Here is an 18557-nt window from a genome sequence, read left to right on the forward strand (position 1 = left end):
CCAGGGTTCCACTGCACCCCCCTCTACACTCCTCCCCCCAAATGTTCCTCCATGCCCTTCTAACACAGTGCACTTTGAGAACCTCTAATCTAACCTGTTCTTTAAAAAATTCCAAAGATGGGGATTCCACAAACTTCCCAAGAAGTCTATTCCACTGCTTAACTATCCTTATATTTAGAATGTTTTTTGTAATATCTAACCTGAACCTCCATTGTTGAAAACTAAGCAGATTAATTCTTTGTCCTATGTTCTGTGGACATGGAAAACAATTGATTACCATCCTCAATGTGAAGTCCTTTGCATATTTGAAGACTTATCACATCCTCTCCTCAGCTTTCTCTTCTCTAGATCAAACATGCCCAGTTCTTTCAGTCTTTCCTTATAGATCGTATTTTCTATCTCCTCTGCACTCTCCAATTGGCTTACATCTCTTTTAAAGTGTGGTATCCAAAAATGGACACAACACTCCAATAGAGACCTTATCACTGTCAAAAACAGCAGGACAATTCCCTTATATGGTTTACATACAATACACCTTTTAATACATCCAGAATGACAGTTGACATTTGGAATATCTTCACACTGCTGTCTTATATTCAGTGTGATCTCCTCAACCCCCCGCTTACCCAGATATTTCCCATTTTGTATTTGTTCATTTTTCTTCCTAAGTATCATACTTTTCACTTAATCTGCATCTTACAGATTTCGTGCAATTCTCCAATTTGCTATTTTCATTTTGAATTCTAATTCTGTCAACTAAACTGCAAGCAACTTCTCCCAGGTTGGTGTCATCTGCAAATTTTATAAGCAAACTCTCGATTTCAATATCCAAACTGTTAATGAAAATATTGAATAGTACTGGACCTAGGATAGACTTTGGCTACTTTGCCCGGCTCTTGGCCCAAAAATTGTGCTATCCCCCCAAATGACAATTTATTTTAATATAACACAAAATGACCCAAGTGTAACATACATCAAAAGGGAAGAACTGTAGGGAGGCCAAGGAGCTGAAAAAGAAGTATAACAGCTCAAGAAGTCTCTGATTAACTCCCACTCATAAGCCAGGAAATTAAAGGGCTATGTGCTGTAGATCCTGGTTTCAGGAAGTTCCAGCCTTGTGCCAATCAGGATGTAGAGTGTCAGTGACCTAACTTAGCACTGGCTACCAAAGGCAGGCCAAGACCCCACAGAGTAGTGAATGCTGGCAGATGTGAAATGTGTTAGTTCTTTAATTAGTTTACACAACCCCAAGGCTTTCCTTTCCTGGATGCCATTTTTCTGCTCCAATAAAGACCCCCTTTGTTGTATTGTTATTTCTGGGTGTATCGTTTCATTTCTTTAGTTTCTGTAGAAGTGCTTTCTTTTGTCATTATGTAGTGGATTTTATACTCCTTGCCCATGTATAGCATTAGTCAGTTTTCCAAAAGACAACACCCTTTGTGCCCTGGGCACAATGAAGAGTCACCTTCAGTGGAGGTAACAGGCATCACAGTAAAGAGCCCGGGACCAACCCAGGCAAAAGAGGGGAGAAATCACTTTGAGTAGCAAGTGTCCTGGGGGATGTGAGAGTCACATCTCACAAGAGGGGCTACACTATGAACCACAAATGTGTATCCTACAGTGAAATATGAATGATGTGCAACATAGCAAAGTTAATGTGTATAAAAACTAAAAGAAAAAAAAGAGGGATAAGTAGTTTGAAATCATAAAGTTATTTCTTCCATTGATGCACCTATTTTTTTCTTTCCTCTAACAATCCTGTGTTGTGTTTTCAGATATCTGTTCTACTCATCCATCTTTTCAGCAGTAATTATACTCAAGATACACATATGGAAAAAAGAGATATACAGCTTATTTATAAGGAAAACACACATTTTAGCTGAACATTTAGTTTAGCTATGTCTACACTGCACGATTATTTTGGAATAAGCTATTCTGGAAGAAATACTCCAAAATAGCTTATTTTGAAATAGCGCATCGACACTACAGGAAAGCCTGGAAATTGGTCCAAGCAGGTTCCTCTAATATGGATGAGCTACCTCAATTTAGAAGCCCAGGAAGTACTGGGGGAGGAGCTATTTCGAAATAGCAGCAGTGGAACGTCCACACTACTGCTATTCCAAAATAGCTATTTTGAAAGAAGCATTATTCCTCATGGAATGAGGTTTACAAACACTGCAATAAGCCACCCATTATTTTGAAATTATTTTGAAATAACGGACTAGCTGTATAGATGCTCACATAGTTATTTCAGAATAACAGACGTTATTCCGAAATAACGCTGCTGTGTAGACGTACTCTTCATGGTCCACATCAAAACATAGATATCTACAGACTTCTTAAATGGACAGAAAACTGTATGTGTATAACTGCTTAGTTTACTGTACAAGACCAATCTTCTGGAAATTATGTCAGAAAGTGAGCTAATGCACATTTCATCCTGGGAAGCACAGAAGACTATTAGTGAAAACTTTGTAAACAGCTTCCAGTAATGGTTTAGCTGGGGAAAAAAAAGGAATTGTGGGACCAATAGCTGAAATCATCCCTGGACCTTTGCAAACCTTTCTGGCATTTTAAAGGGTAACATTTTTTCTGTGGTAGAAGTTCATCTGTATTTTCAACATAATTTGCAGTTCAGGTATGAATATCTATATTGACTATCACCAATAAATAAACTATCTTAAAAAGAAAAAAGAAGACAACTTACCTGAATCATGAATAAACTCATCAAAGGAGCCCCATTTCTTTTCATCCAAATAAATAGTTCCATTCGTGGAATTAAAATTCCTGACACATTTATGTTTCAAATTGCCCTTAAACAGCTGGAGGCCTATGAGAGCAAACACACTCAAGCAGAAAACAGTCAGGATCATCACATCAGCAAGTTTCTTAATGGACTGGAGGAGTGCACCGACAATGACTTTCAGTCCTAGGGAAGATAACATTTGGGAATATAAGAACTAAAAAGTTGAAATACATGTATCATTCTTTCTGAAAGTCAAAACAACCTATTGTAGCCACACGTTCATAGTTATTTGACCAGTGTAGCATGTATCTGTTCAGTTCAAACATCATCCAAATGAAACAAAAATTATCAAAATAAGAAAAGAAATTTTCCCCTAACAATTGTCCCTAATCCTTTTGCAGGGAGCATGAAGTACATGAAGGAATAAGGCTCCTTTTGTCCTTACTGCATGAACTGCACCCTCATCCGCGCAGCAATAATCTGACTTCTATAATCTAGAAAAGGGAATAAATATCCTGCTAATTAAATGTGCAATGATGCTACTTTGGGAGGACCTGTAACCACTGCAGACACATAGGGTATGTCTACACTACAGTGCTATTTCGAATTAACTTATTTCAAATTAATTAATTCAAAATAAGCTAATTTGAAATAACGCATCTAGACACAAAAACTAATTCGAAATAGCTTTTTACTATTTCGAAATAATGCGTCCACGCTGATTGGATGCTGGGTCGCATTTAAGGGCAGCTGAAACCGGTTCCAGCAGGGCATCAGATCAGTAGTTGTTTCGTGTGGCTGCTGTCTGAGGCTATCTGAGGCTCATGCTTAAAGGGACCCCCTCGGATTGCCAGTTCTCAGCTTTCCTGCTTGCTTGCCTACCTCGCTGAGGGACAGCAAAGCGTTTTCCTCTTCACCTGCTTCGTTCGCTCTTATGTGGGACACCGCAGCACTCGGCACCATGGAGCCAGAGCCGCCCCTGGGCACTCTGGTGCTCATGTTGAACATCTTGCTGCAAGCCTGGCAGCAATTGCTGGAGGCTGCCTGGCACTTTCTGCTGCAGGCCAGCCCCTTGACCTTCCCCCTGCCCGTCCTGGGGGCCCTGGAGGAGCGGCGCCCGGATTCCAGTGTGCCACACCACATCTGGCGTCTGGATACCAGAAGCAACTGGTGGGACCACATCGTCCTGGAGCACTGGGGAGACCAACAGTGGACCCAGAACTTCAGGATGAAGAAGGGCACCTTCCTGGAGCTCTGCAAGTGGCTAGCCCCTGCTCTGCGGCAATGGGACACATGCATGAGGCCCACCATTCCCCTCCACAAGCGGGTGGCCATCGCCCTCTGGAAGAACTCCACGCTGGATAGCTACTGATCTGTGGTGAACCAGTTCGTCGTGGGGAGATCCACCGTCGAAGCGGTGCCAATGCTGGTACGGCACTCACCGGCCACTGGGCCAGGAGGGGGGGCTGCAAGGAGGACATGGGCTGCCTCAGAGAAAACGGGGGGGGGGAGGTGGTGTAAGTGCCCTCCCAGGGAGGTTCGGTCTGTCCCGGCCATGCTACAGATAGCCCACGGTGGCCAGGATTGCAGTGGGAGTTGCTCCTGGGAGTGAGGCGCAGGGCAGTGGCGGGGAACAAACACTCCCAGCCACCTGGGCACCCCAGTGACCCTCGGTTTTGTGTGTCTTCTCTGCAGGTGGTGAAGGCCATCAATAGGGTACTGCTCTGCAAGAGTCGTCCGCCTCAGTGACCTGGACATGGTCATCCAGGGGTTTGGCACCCTGGGCTTCACCAACTGCAGGGGGCAATCGACGGAACGCACATCCCCATCCATGCCCCAGAACACCAGGCCTCCCTCTTCATCAACAGGAAGGAATACTTCTCTGTGGTCCTGCAGGCTGTGTCTGACCACTGGGGCCAGTTCACGGACATCAATGTGGGCTGGTCCGGCAAGGCACATGACACGCGGGTGTACTGCAACTCTTCCGTGTGCCAGAGGCTGCACGCTGGGACTTTCTTCCCTGACTGCCATATCAGGGTCGGGGACGTGGACATGCCAGTGTGCCTGGTGGGGGATGCAGCCTACCCCCTATAGCCCTGGCTGATGAAGCCGTACACGGGACACCTCAGCCCCTCCCGGCAGGCCTTCAATGCCAGGTTCATCAGTGCCCGCATCGTGGTCGAGAGGGCCTTTGGCCAACTGAAAGCACGATTTAGGAGCCTCCTCACCCGCCTCGACCTCGCCCAGCACAATATTCCGCACATGGTGGCAGCGTGCTGTGTGCTCCACAATTTATGCAAGAGGAAGGGGGAAGCTTTCCTGTCAGCCTGGATGCCAGAGGCTGCCCGTCTGGCTGGCCAGTACGCACAGCCCCGCATGGCTGCCAGCCGGGAGGCCCTTCAGGGGGCTGTCCACATCCGGGAAGCCCTGCGAGAGAGCGTCCAGGCAGACGAGGACTGAAGTCCCCCTGGCATTCCCCACTGGGGCCTTGTGCCTTACATTTCACCCCCACCTCCTTCCCCTTTTCCCTCCCAACCCCCCTTCCTGATATACAATAAAAATACCTGTGTTGCCACAAAAAAAATCTCTTTATTTAACAGAACTGGGGTGGAGAGAGGGGGGACTAAGAGTGAAAGAGGGGAGGGGGGAACCTGGGAGGAGGGAGCTGGAAGGGGGAGGTGAGGGGAGGAAGAGGGAGGGGAAGCTCAGGGTTGGGGGTCTTGCCAGCCCTCCTGTCTTGCAGAACTGCGGGTGCGGGGGCCTCGGCATTCCCGGGGGGGAGTGAGTATGGAGGGTGGGGCAGGAGGGACGGGGGGTGTGTGTGGAAGAAGCAGGAGGGGAGCAGGGGTGGGAGGAGGAGTGATATCTGGGGTTGCCGCAGGGGGTGGAGCAGCAGGAGGCAGCAATTGGTCTGCCAGGGCCTGCAGGTGCTCGCGGAGGGCACGGCCCTGCTCCAGCAAGTTCTCCTGCAGCAGCTGCAGGTCTTCTTGCACCCACTGCTCCTGGCTGTGGACCTGCCATCCCTGCAACCACAGGTGCTGCCTCTGGAACTCCTCCAGGTTGTGGGTGCGCTTGCTGGCCCGGGTGCGGGTGGATGGTCCAGGCGGGGTGGTGCATCCTGCACTCGCAGGTGCTGCGGCTGCGGTGAAACAAGAGAAGTGGTCAGTTCTCCCTGGGGACACAGTGGGTGAAACCCAGCCCTCCTCTGCAAAGTGAGGACGGCAGGTCTCTGCACCTGCTATCCCCGGGAGTGTGAGCTGGCCTAGGACTGCACCCCAGCCCCTGTGCTGCCTATAGTGTGTGGGGGGTGGGAAGGGAGATGTGCCCTGCCTCTGTGTAGAGGGGGCATCTGGAGGGAGGGCAGTGTGCAGTGTCTCTCCCTGGGATCAGGAGCCTGTCATGTGCCTTGACGGGTAGACACGTGTGGGGAACAGGCCAGGATCCCTGCATGGCACCCAGCTGGGGCCACATGTCCTGGATGGCATGGCAGATGCACAGGTTGCCACCTGCTCCGTGGTTGTCAAGGCCGACATGCACAGTCCCTGGGCTCCCCCTTCTCCCCCTGCCCTGCATAAGGGGACCATGATGTCACTCACATGTGGAGGCCTCCCCGGCCTTGGATGAGGCTGCTGACGGGCTCTCCGGTTTGGCTTGGGGATCCTGGGTGCAGGGCACGCTCCCTGCAGGCTCCTGGCTGCCATCATCCTCCTGTTCCTCCTCTTCCCCTGTGTCAGGGGCAGGGCCCTCTGCCCTGGGGTCAATGACAACCAGGAGGGCACGAACTGTCTGACGCCCCACCGGATGTGGCCCAGGGCCTCAAAGTGCGGGCAGTCCTCCAGGTCAGTCCCTGGTTGGGAGGCCCTGGCATAGGCCTGCCGCAGTTCTTTAATTTTCCTGCGCACCTGCTCCTGGCTGTGCATATGGCCTCTGGTGGCCAAGCTGGCAGCCATGTGGCTGTAGACAGCCACATTCCTGGCCTAGTGCGGAGATTGTGGTCATTGGAGGCCTCCCCTCAAACCTCAATGAGGTCCACGATCTCTGCAATAGACCACCAATAACGGCTGTTATTTTGAATTAACTTTGTAGTGTAGACATACCCATAGAAAAATAACACAAAAGAGACCAGAAAGAGACCAATGGACCAAATACATCGACCCTTTTTAATTTGTATACGGTTGTTAACCAGCTAACACCTTATCAATTTGCCTAATTAAGAATGAGTAAAAACTGAATAGGGCATGACCCAACAATGATAAATATTAATGATACATTATTAATGAATTCTAATACATATTAATCATAATCATAAATTATGTCTGATGAGTTATTATGGACATTGAACAGTCAAAGCAATAATAAATAATGACAATAAGAACAGCCTTCTGTATAAGAGATCTTGTATAAGGTAAACAACAGGCTCACAGAGATGAACAATCAAAATAAATAAAATGGCAGATTGTTTCCAATGCTTAAATTATTCTGACTAGGTGAAGAATCTGGAGACACCACATACAAAAACAACTGAATTTGTAGATGTAACACTGAAAGTCACTCAATTTTTTTTTAAAGGCAAAAACACCTGCAAACCAATGAAATGGTTGGAGGAGAAAATCACTTGTAGTTAGCAGAAAACATTCAAAAACCTGGGCTTCTTACCTGGGAGTATTGAAATTGTTTTTAAAGCTCTCAGAACTCTGAATGTACGAAGGACCGAAACATTGCCTAGATCACTAAACTCCCCTACATATCTGTAAAATCAAGACATGACAAAATATCCTATTGAATTGCATGAACAGTCAAAATATTTTATACAACTTTTCTTAATTGCTAGCCCTTCTGAGCATATAATATCTTGAGCCTTAACAAATCTAATGTCAAGGGCTCATCCTGAGTATTATTTATCAAGGATCCAGTTCCTGATTATTTCAAATAGCATATACTTACAAGTTAGTGCTTGGTTATGAATGGTGCCAACATCCTATAATACAATGAACTTATAATGAAACCAAAAACCCACATCAATTATTAAAATTATTATTAAAAATATTTTGGCCAGAGGAAGGAGAGAACATTTTTTTAATCAAATTCCCAAGTAATATTTCAAAGTATACTTCCTCCCCAGGCCACAATACATCTATCATTTCCCTTTCTATCACAGTCTCTCCCTGAAAAAAAATATCAATTCTCCCCACTATAAGTAAATTAAGTAATTCTAACCTATAGCAGTCTCTTCTATTTCCAGAGTGCAGATCAAACAGACTGATTCACAAAATGGCTCTGACACCTTCTAGTTCTCTCACACAAACACATAGGCTGTGTTTACACTGGCCACTTATTCCGGAAAATCAGCCGCTTTTCCGGAATAAGCTGCGAGCTGTCTACACTAGCCCTTGAATTTCCGGAAAAGCAATGACGCTCTACTGTAGAAAATCAGCCGCTATTCCGGAAAAACTATTCTGCTCCCGCTCGGGCATAAGTCCTTATTCCGGAACACTGTTCCGGAAAAGGGCCAGTGTAGACAGCCCAGTAGTCTTTTCCGGAAAAAAGCCCTGATCGCGAAAATGGCGATCGGGGCTCTTTTCCGGAAAAGCGCGTCTACATTGGCCACAAACGCTTTTCCGGAAAAAGGGCTTTTCCGGAAAAGCAGCCTGCCAATGTAGACGCTCCTTTTACGGAAAAATTGAAAATGGAATAGTATTCCGTTGTAAGCAGTTCCGGAAATTCATGCCAGTGTAGACACAGCCATGGAGTCTGTCTACACTGCGGGACTTAACTCAAAATAAGCTACACAAATTGAGCTACGTCAATTGCGTATCTTCTTTCGAAATAGCTTATTTTGAAATAGGGAGCATCCACACAGCACTTATTTTGAAATAGAGCACTCTTCATGCAACTTCCCTTATTTCTCACACAATGAGGCTACGTCTAGACTGGCCCCTAATTCCGGAAAAGTCATGCAAAGCAGGTAAGTCAGAATAGGGAAATCCGCGGGGGATTTAAATATCCCCCGTGGGATTTAAATAAACATGACCGCCGCTTTTTTTCCGGCTTGGGGAAAAGCCGGAAAAAAGCGTCTAGACTGGCGCGATCCTCCGGAATAAAGCCCTTTTCCGGAGGATCTCTTATTCCTACTTTCAAGGGGAACCGGCCACCGGGAAGCAGGGTTGGGGGCAGCAGGGCTATCCTGCGGAGATGGGTGGGGGGAGCAGGCAGCCAGCGGAAGCAGGGTTGGGGGCAGCGGGGTTGTTCCGCGGAGATCGGGGCTGGCAGGTGGGCAGCTGGCGGAAGCAGGGTTGGGGGCAGCAGGAATGTCCGGCGGAGATCAGGGAGGGCGGGCGGCAGAACCAGGGCCGGACGGGGGGCAAGGGGGTTGGCTGGGGGAGATCGGGAGGAGGAAGATTGGAAAACCACCCTCCAGAAGCAGGGCTGGACGGGGGCAGCAGGCTGGCCAGGGGATGGGGTGGGGGGTAGGGGGCTGGACGGGGGAGATCGGGAGGAGGAGAACGAGAAAACTAGCTGCCAGAAGCAGGGCTGGACAGGGGCAGTGGGGCTGGTCGGGGGGGGTCATCGGGGGAGCGGGGCTGACCAGGGGAGATCGGTGGGGGGTGGGGGGGAACCGGCCATCAGAAGCAGGGCTGGACTGGGGAGATTGGGAGGAGAAGGGGGGGGGAGCAGGATTCCATTTTGCCCCCCTCCCCCATACTCTCCCTCGAGTAGTTGCTGGTAGACTCACGCAGCATGAGCACATCTACCAGCCAGGCAATTCGCAGCTAAGGACTGATACACCTAATAATAATAAAACTTACCTAATTAGAAAACACCAGACATTTTATATGTCTGGTATTTTCTCAATTTGTTTCCCGGACAAAACCCTCAAATACCGGACTATCCAGTATGAAACTGGACACCTGGCAACCTTACCCCTCCTTGCACCCTCCCTTCTAGCCAGATACTCTACCCCCAATCTGCTCCTGCTCCCACCTCCTGGAGTGCCCATGCAGCACCAGGTCCCCAAGCCCTGGCCCAGGCTGGGCGGAGGATGCAGCTGGGTGAAACACTGAAAATTTATTCATTTTTAATGCTTTTTTGTATATGCATTTATATTTTTGGGCTGCAAAAAAACAGTACTGAAAAAAATGGTTTCCAACTAAAGTAAAAAGTTTGGGAAACCCTGAAATAGCCAGCTTTCTTTCCATCTTACAGTCCATTTATCCAATCCATATTCCCTTAACTTGCTGGCAAGAATATTGTGGGTGACTGTATCAAAAGCTTTGCTAACGCTAGCACTGGGGGCTTTGGGAGGACCAGAAACAACTTATTTGAATATTCATCTTTTGCTTAATGAATATGCAAATATGCAAATGAATGTTACCAGTCCTCCAAAAGCTTGTGAATGGATTTACTGGTCCCCGTGTCAAAAAGTTTGGGAACCCCTGCCATATACCATTCAAAGAAGGGACTGCAGGAGCCCTAAATACAATTATCACTCCTTACGATGTTGTGTCTTAAGGTCACAATATAACACTTCAGTGAGAAGTTCTAGGGAAAATAAACACAAGCAAAAATAAATTAGCTGCATGATAGCTCTTTAAAATGTATATGTTCTTACTTACGCCATAATAATCACACTGAAATCCAACCAATTCCATGGATCTCGAAGGAAAGTGAATTCATTCAGACACAATCCGCTTGCCAATATTTTTATCAATAATTCAAAAGTGTAAATGCCAGTGAAAATGTACCTGGAGAGTAAAGTATCCAAGAAATGTGAGACCATTAGCCATTAATGGAGGAGGTTATATGGCGCGTCCAGTTTACTCACTTTGTGCTATCTCTTTGACCCAAGAACTTGATCCAGTGCCCCCAAATTAAAGAAATGGAATCCCTCCCCCCACACACATTGAGTTCAGTGGGCATTGGATTAGGACTTAACTCCTATAGTTAACTTGAGCTATTAGCTGCCAACAATCTTCATGTGGCTAGAAGCATTGGTGCCTGCAGTATACTTGCTTACCTCTGACAAATTTTTGTTTGCTAAAATTTTGAAGTGTCTCAGGTTGGACATCTTAAATCACCATCAATTTGAATTTTTTGACAATATTCCACGTTGTCAACCGTTCTAGTTTCCAAAATGGCTGTTTAATGCATTGTATGTTCACTTTGTGCATCTCGTAGAATTTTCTTTAAAGAATGTTGAAAAAAGCTAACTGCTGACAACAAGCCATTCACACTGCCTCTTGCGGCAGCAGAACTTTTGTCTTTTAGGGGAAAGGCCTGTGAATGACAAAATGTTGTCATTCAAGTTGCAGTATAGAAAAAGCCTTCAGCAACCATGGCATTGATTGGAGACTTGCCTCAGTAAAAATGTGTAAAAATTAAGAGATGATTTTAGGATTCCAATAAATTAAATGTGGACAAAAGATAATGAAAAGAATTTAGCACTTTTTTGGCACTAAATGGTGGATTCTGCTTTTTTACCCCACTGAAAATCCAGAGTGACTCCAAAGAGTTACTCTGGATTTACAACACCTTAGAAACTAACAAAACATTTAGATGGTATGATGAGCTTTTGTGGGCACAACCCACTGCCTCAGCTGAATGCAGAAATTGATTGTGCCCGTGAAAGTTCATGATACCATCTAAATGTTTTGTTAGTCTGTAAGGTGCTGCAAGACTATTCATTGTTTTATAAATTTTTCCAGTTATTGACTAACTCATCTACCCTTCTGAAGCTTCTGGATTTACAGTCTAGGAAATGAAAACAGAAGCTGGCTTTTTATCCACAAAGCAGTAATTCTGAAGAATTAGAAAATAAGGGAACAATTCCTATATAAATACTTACTCAACATATTTTTTCCATAAAGAAGATGCAAATAACTTAGAATTCTTAGGAGTCTCAGAAATAGCCATGAAAACACAATTGGCTAAAATAGTGCACATAATGAAAACTGTGAACAATGTAGGAGGAGTTAAGGTAAAAACATTACAGTTTAATCAGAACAATGTGCTAATACAAAAAGTGTTTAAGCCACTGCTGATATATCTTTTGTTTTCTAGGACATAATTAACAGTTCCATTTGTATGTTATCATGTTGATGTTAGACCACAGTCCACTCAAGCAGTAGGCATTATGTTTAAAACTTAATAAGAGACCATCTTTACCCCCAAATAGCTCAGTCTAAACAAATAAGAAATCAATCAGGATTGATTTTTATCCTCCGCTTTTATATAGGAAGACAAAGAGCCAGATCCACAATGATATTAAGACTTCAATAGAAATTAGGAACCTAAATAAGTTTGCATTTCTGGGCTCAAATGACATGCTCGTATAATTGACAGATGTGAAATGAACCCAGATGTGATTGTCCCAGTTCAATGCTTGAGCCAGAAAATCATTGTTCCTCACCCAAGAATAGTTTGTTCAAGAAGATGCATGGAAAGTATTATTGCTTGGTACTACCCTCTGTCATGAATGGAAGCTGCAAAGGAGAGCCTAAATTTACCTGGAGAGCAAGGAAAGGGGTAAGCTAACTTTAAGTTACTCTGCATAAGAAGAAGGAAGCTTTGGGCATTGACCCAATGCAGCTAAAAAATTTCAAACTGAGGGCAGCAGTCTCCTTTGTTAAAGAAAGAAAGAGACTGGGATCTTCTCCAGCTACAGAGGGAAGAAATGAGCTCTCCCCAAATAGATTCCCTGGGTTCATCAGAATGTCCAAGTAGCAAAAAGTCTAGGTAGTCCATGAGATTTATTGTTTTCATTTTTGGGGTTTGGAAATTATGTCTGAGCTGGTTAATTTTTCTTTTTTTCTCTCCTGTAACGAAGAAGTAATCCCAGGGAGAATCCCTGAGCTTTGGCTTCAGTTCAGGGCTTTTAACGCCAAGTCATTTACTATGCATGCAACCATAGTCTTGTTTTAATCATAAAAATGGAGTTCAAGTACTGGTTGATCTTTCATGTCCTTAAACTTACATGCCTGGCTTCAGACACATTACCAGAGAGCACACAGTTTCATTGTTCTTTCTGAGGGTAGTCTTGCTTGGTTTTTTTCAACTCCTTGGGGGGTTGCCCTCAAGGAAAAAATTCCAAGTAATTTCTTCCCTGGAAAAGAGGATTTGTACACTTGGTGGTGGCAGTACCAATGGATTTCAGGGGAAACTGAAATCAGGAAAACTTTTTTGTCTCCGGAAACTGCAGAGACAGGATCAGACAGTGTTTTTATTTTGCTAACCTACACTTGAAGTGCCAGGTTGGGGAATTCAGCCGCAATGCTCTCCTTCTACCATTTTTCACCCTTTGTACATCTTGTTACACTCATTTATGGAGTCCTGTCTTAAATTATATTAGAAACTCCTCAGGCAGGAACTGTAACTTTGTGTTTGTACTACATCTAGCTGGGGCCCTTGGGCACTACTGCAGTACAAGTAATGGTAATAACAATGAATTCTTCATGAGGCAAGTATCATAATATGCCCTTTTTACAGATGAAGAAATAAAAAAGGTTAAGTATTTTGTCCAAGTTAACAGGGAAAAAGCAAGGAACAAAATGCAGAGGACTGCTTCTGATAGCACTGACATTGTTTTTAATACTGGAGTAACTATGGGCTTGATCCTGATGGTGGTGCAAGGGGTTTGCTCTACTATGCACATGGATCTGCAACAGCATTGAGTACAACTCAGTGATCCTGCTGGTATGGATCCCCACTTGCAATTGGTACAGAGAGGTAAGTACATACAGTTACCACAAAACAGATGTGATCCATGCACACTCGATTGTGGAGAATGTGCAGAGGACAGATGGTACCCATTAGCTGCACCATGGACCTGAACACAGGCAGCCCTGTTGGCGAAGGGACGTGCCTGAACTTGGCTAGCCTACCAATGCGAGTCCCACCCCACCTCCTGGAGAACTTACCATCAAATGAATTACCTTCCGTGCATTGTTCAAGAGCCATGCATACTATCTCTTCACAGAGGCCATGAAATCTAAAGTCCTCCCATGAAATCTGGACTTTTGTATGCTTTTAACCTAGACTGAGCAAATTTCATGGAGGAGACCAGCCTTTTTAAAGTGGTGGTCCTGACCCAAAAGGGAGTTGCAGGGGGATCACAAGGTTATTTTAGGAAAATTGTGGCCAGCAGTCACCACTTTCTAGCTGTCCAATTCTGAAGGCAATGCTGCTGCTAGCAGATGAATGGAAGTAAGGGTAAGAGTACTGCAACCCCGCTACAATGATCTTGAGACTCCCCACCATTCTTTTTAGGGTCAGGACTCCTACAACTACAAACACCATCAAATTTCAATTTAAAGATCTGAAATCATAAAATACACCATTTTTAAAATCCTATGACCTTGACCGTTAGGAATTTTTTTCCTAATGTTCAACCTCCATCCTTCTTGTAACAACCTTTTAGGTATTTGAAAGCTGATGTCCCCTCTCAGTCTTCTCTTTTACAGATTAAACAAACCCAGTTCATTCAATCTTTCCTTGTAGGTCATGTTTTCTAGACCTTTAATCATTCTTGTTGCTTTTCTCTGGACTTTTTCTAGTTTGTCCACTACCTTTCTGAAATGAAATATCCAGAACCGGATGAATTATTCCAACTGAGGCCTAATCAGTGCCGAGTAGACCAGAAGAATTAAGAATTGCTTACAACATTTCTGTTTATATATCCCAGAATGATATTTGTAAAAAAGTCAAGAAGTACTGAAACTTGTATCTTATGCTTTCCCAGATGGTATCTAATTAAGGAAATAATCTGTAAACACTTGGAAGGTGGCAAGGTGTTAGGGAACAGCCAGCATGGATTTGTAAAGAACAAATCATGTCATACCAATCTGATAGCTTTCTCTGATAGGATGAGTCTTGTGGATAAGGGAGAAGTGGTGGATGTGGTATACCTAGACTTTAGTAAGGCATTTGATACGGTCTCGCATGATATTCTTATCAATAAACTAGTCAAATACAACTTAGATGGGGCTACTATAAGGTGGGTGCATAACTGGCTGGATAACCGTACTCAGAGAGTAGTTATTAACGTTCCACAATCCTGCTGGAAAGGTATAACAAGTGGGGTGTCTAGGAAGGAGTACGGCAGAAAGGGATCTAGGGGTCATAGTGGACCACAAGCTGAATATGAGTCAGCAGTGTGATGCTGTTGCAAAAAAAGCAAACATGATTCTGGGATGCTGTGACGGGGCAGCCCCGCCCTGCACTTTAAGGGAGCCTATGGGCCGGGCCCAGCTGGCTGAGAGGATCCAGCTGGCGGAGACTGCCCCACCCTCACGGCTGTGCAGGGCTGGCAGCCGAAGGGGAAGGATGGACCAAACCAGCTCCTAACCTGGAAGGGCCCCAGCTGTCAGGACCGATGCGACCGCCGCAACAATCATTTCTAAAATAATTCATAATTATCTATGCAGTTATCTGGAACAGGTATGCAGTTGCTTATAGAAACAGGTTAGATCTAGGATATGTTCTAAATATGACACACATAGTACAATACCCATATTAGACCCATTATAAAAAAAAACTAAACTGAGTTAAACCAACTGAAAGGATATGAATGTACCAAAATTGTAATCACTGCTCTTCTGATGGGATGAAAAGGGCTAAGTATACACAAGGCACGTGTGGCAGTAAATCGGAAGATCGTTTTCCTTTTGTTCAGTACCATAAATGTCTTTAAGGAAAAAAGAGGCAATTTTAATTAGTCAAACTGTTCCAGAAAATGAACTGTGGACATTAAGGGTTTCTACTGTTGGCCAGAGCTGTGCAAATACTTATATATAAAAGTTTGATTCCTAACTTAATTTTTGTTTGTTTGTTTGTTTAAATTAAAAGATTCCTAATAATTGTTGTTGGTTGTTTTCTTGCTTTGCTATATATTTGTACTGCACATTTTTAAAGTTTCAGTAAAAAATATTGTGTACTCTAGAGGTAAATTTAGGCAATTTATTACTGAATTGGAAGTTCTCACTATGAAACTTCTTCCTTTAGCCCTGATCCCACAAAATGTGCATTTAAGTCATTTTGTCATGTTAGCATTCTCATTAAAGTAAATGGGGTTATTCATGTGAGTGAAGTGTGTATGTATAGTAAAAGACGTATTGGTCCGGGACCAGTCCAGGAAAGTGGGAGCCATGCAGCCCATCTGCCAGCTTTTCACTGGGGCCAGCTTGGGGCAGGCTGCCCACTGCCTTCTCTCCAAGGGTGGCCAGGGTGAGTGAAGGCCTCACTGGCTGCTCTCCAGGGCTGGCCATAGCAGTGGCGGCCACACAGAAAGGTGGACAGCTGCTGTAGGATGATTTAAAGGGCTGGCTTAGAGAGTGGGGGCCACACAGCATGGTGGGTGGCTGCTCCATGGGTCAGGGGTGCTTGCTGCAATCTTGTGGTAATTTGTGAGAATGACTGCCCCTGCTATCACACCACTCCCTTTCTGTTTGATGTGAAACAACAGAATTTCACACACATCCCATTACCCTGGCACAACCAAACCCTGCCCTTGCTTTCAGTTAGGATAAGAGGAAGCTGCATAGCAAATCTGGTAGCACTAGCTCTTACCGTTTAGGAGTTCTTTAACAGATAGACTCCCAAACAGACAGACAGACACATAGACAGATGCACTAACTCTCTAAATTATATAACATTTGAGTGCATTTCCAGGAACTGGGCCTTTAATCAAGGTCTTTATTTGCGTAACGACTGACTCAGCACTCACTCACTAACATTGACAGGAGGGTTGATCATGAATTTTTCAACAAAACAATTTTTCATTGAAATATATAGATTTGTCAAATCTGAAATTTTTCCTATGAACTTTAATCAGGAAAATGTCTCAGATCCAGGGAGGATTTTTCTCCTCTTGCTCTCTAATTTTGATTATAATATCCTAACAGTGGGTCTACATTCAATCTGTCTCCCTTATTCATTCTCTCCTGTTAGAGCTGTTCCACTAAATATAAATAATTAAACAGTATTTAGGCCAGAGGGGGGTGACTTCATTGCCCATTGGTCTTGGCACCCATCTAGAATGCCAGAGTTATGAACACAAGTCTCTATGCCACTGATATTTTATTATTTAAACAAGGAGAATTAGAACAAACCGTCCTGGTACAGCAAATAGCCTGGGATGTGAGAGAGCTGGGTTCATATTTAAAATCTAAAATATATTCTAGAAATAATTTTGATCTTAGAAGAACAGATGGTTCTGAAAAAAGCATATGCTTACACGCAGTATTTCCTTATTAAAATATGTAACATTTGAAAATAGACTATATTAAATAGTTATGGTTCCTAGCATATAGAGAGAAGCTGTACATAATGTAGTTGTTTTGATTCAGCCTACATATAGTGGAAGACACTTTAGATAAAAAACAATAATTCTGTTTTTAGTTACCATGCAGCACTAGATTTTTATAGACTGCATCCTGTGTTATATGCAGTGCTGGTGACATTCATCCATGTCTAAAGGGCTAACATATACCTCCTAAGTCCTACCTAAGCCCTACTTGTAGGGCTTAAGCAGTATGTAAATCGTGTATGTCCCTCACTCTGATTAATTTCATTTTCTATGATTAGTAGGGTTTAAAACGGGACTACTCAACTTTGGAAGCCCTGGGGGCCACAATGATACTCACAGCACATGCTGAGGGTCGCAACTTAAGTGTGGTTGCATATATATGCAAATATCTTCTTTCACACTGACGGGCATGAATATAAAAATTAAGGCACAACTACACAACATGCCAGCCTCATTTAAGTCAGTTTTGCTGATATTAATAAAATGCAGTATCTACTTGATTTCTACCCATCTGACAGCACTTTTAATGAGCAATGACAGTCAGGAATGTAACTACTAAATGCATATCAACTGAAGACCATTATATCGAATCCTTTTCTGTTTTAGCTCCTACCCACTGGCCGCAAACAAATGGGCCACATGTTAAGTAGCCCTGGTTTAAAACTAAGGTTTTATTACACAATCACTTAGTATTCAAAGTATGATGTCTTTTTTATAATAATCTAATTGAATACAACTGTCTTACAGCAATTATTCCAAGGAAGCAAATGTCAAATTTAGATCCGACACCTAAACCAGAAAAACCTCTCTACTGATAAATGATCAGGGAGGGATGAAATTTGACCCCTTGGCATAAACTGACTCTGACCTTGTGATCATTGTAATAAGGATCAAGATCCTCCAATGGTTTCCCAACAAGCTCCTGAGGAGGATTTCCATAGAGAGTAGGCAGCTTCTGAAAAACTTGCAGGTCAAGTTGTGGTCGAAGTTTCTCTTTAGGTTGGTGGTCTTTGCATTTCTTGTTGGCGGCAATTCTTTTTTCAATGGCAGCCAAAGATTCACGTGTGAACTGGCGGAAATTGTTAGGACACGGTAGTGAAAAGTCATCCATCTTTTCATCCTTTTCCTTCTGTAGTAGATTCTACTCCTGACAGTGGAAACAACAAAAAAGAAATAGCAAGATAAGTCACTTACCAAAAAGGTAAGCTTTTAAAGACAAACAACTACATTAAGATTTCCAGTTATCTTATATTTCTGCCTTTGTAGTAATCAATCTCAGAGGAAAAAAAGGAGGCAAGGGAGGAATTGCGCTATATTCTTAAATGAGAAATGTTTTGTGTTTAGGTTACATGTAACTGGTAGATCTAGAAAAGCGATGAGGAACCCTGTGGCACCTTATAGACACAGGGTGTGTCTAGACTACTGAGTTTTGTCGACAAAAGTGGACTTTTGTCGACAAAACTATACCTGCGTCTACACTACCACTGAGTTCTGTCGACATAACGTCGACAG

At 43.9% G+C, this 18557-nt stretch overlaps 1 protein-coding gene across 1 annotated transcript in view; it reads right to left on the minus strand.

The window, feature by feature from the left end:
* Positions 1-18186, minus strand: part of LOC102447998 (sodium channel protein type 5 subunit alpha-like) — a 36584-nt gene extending 18398 nt beyond the window's left edge. Inside the window, exons 1-6 of the mRNA XM_089776019.1 lie at positions 17914-18186; positions 15307-15425; positions 11589-11705; positions 10360-10488; positions 7403-7494; positions 2708-2929 (exon numbers count right to left, since the gene is read on the minus strand). Of these exons, the coding sequence (XP_089632145.1) occupies positions 2708-2929; positions 7403-7494; positions 10360-10488; positions 11589-11705; positions 15307-15425; positions 17914-18156 (922 nt within the window). The 5' untranslated portion in view covers positions 18157-18186. The remainder of the gene's footprint in view (positions 1-2707; positions 2930-7402; positions 7495-10359; positions 10489-11588; positions 11706-15306; positions 15426-17913) is intronic.
* Positions 18187-18557: the final 371 nt, after the last annotated feature.

Source organism: Pelodiscus sinensis, chromosome 2 (assembly GCF_052426305.1).
Source record: "Pelodiscus sinensis isolate ZL-2025 chromosome 2, ASM5242630v1, whole genome shotgun sequence".
NCBI classification, from domain to species: Eukaryota; Metazoa; Chordata; order Testudines; family Trionychidae; genus Pelodiscus; species Pelodiscus sinensis.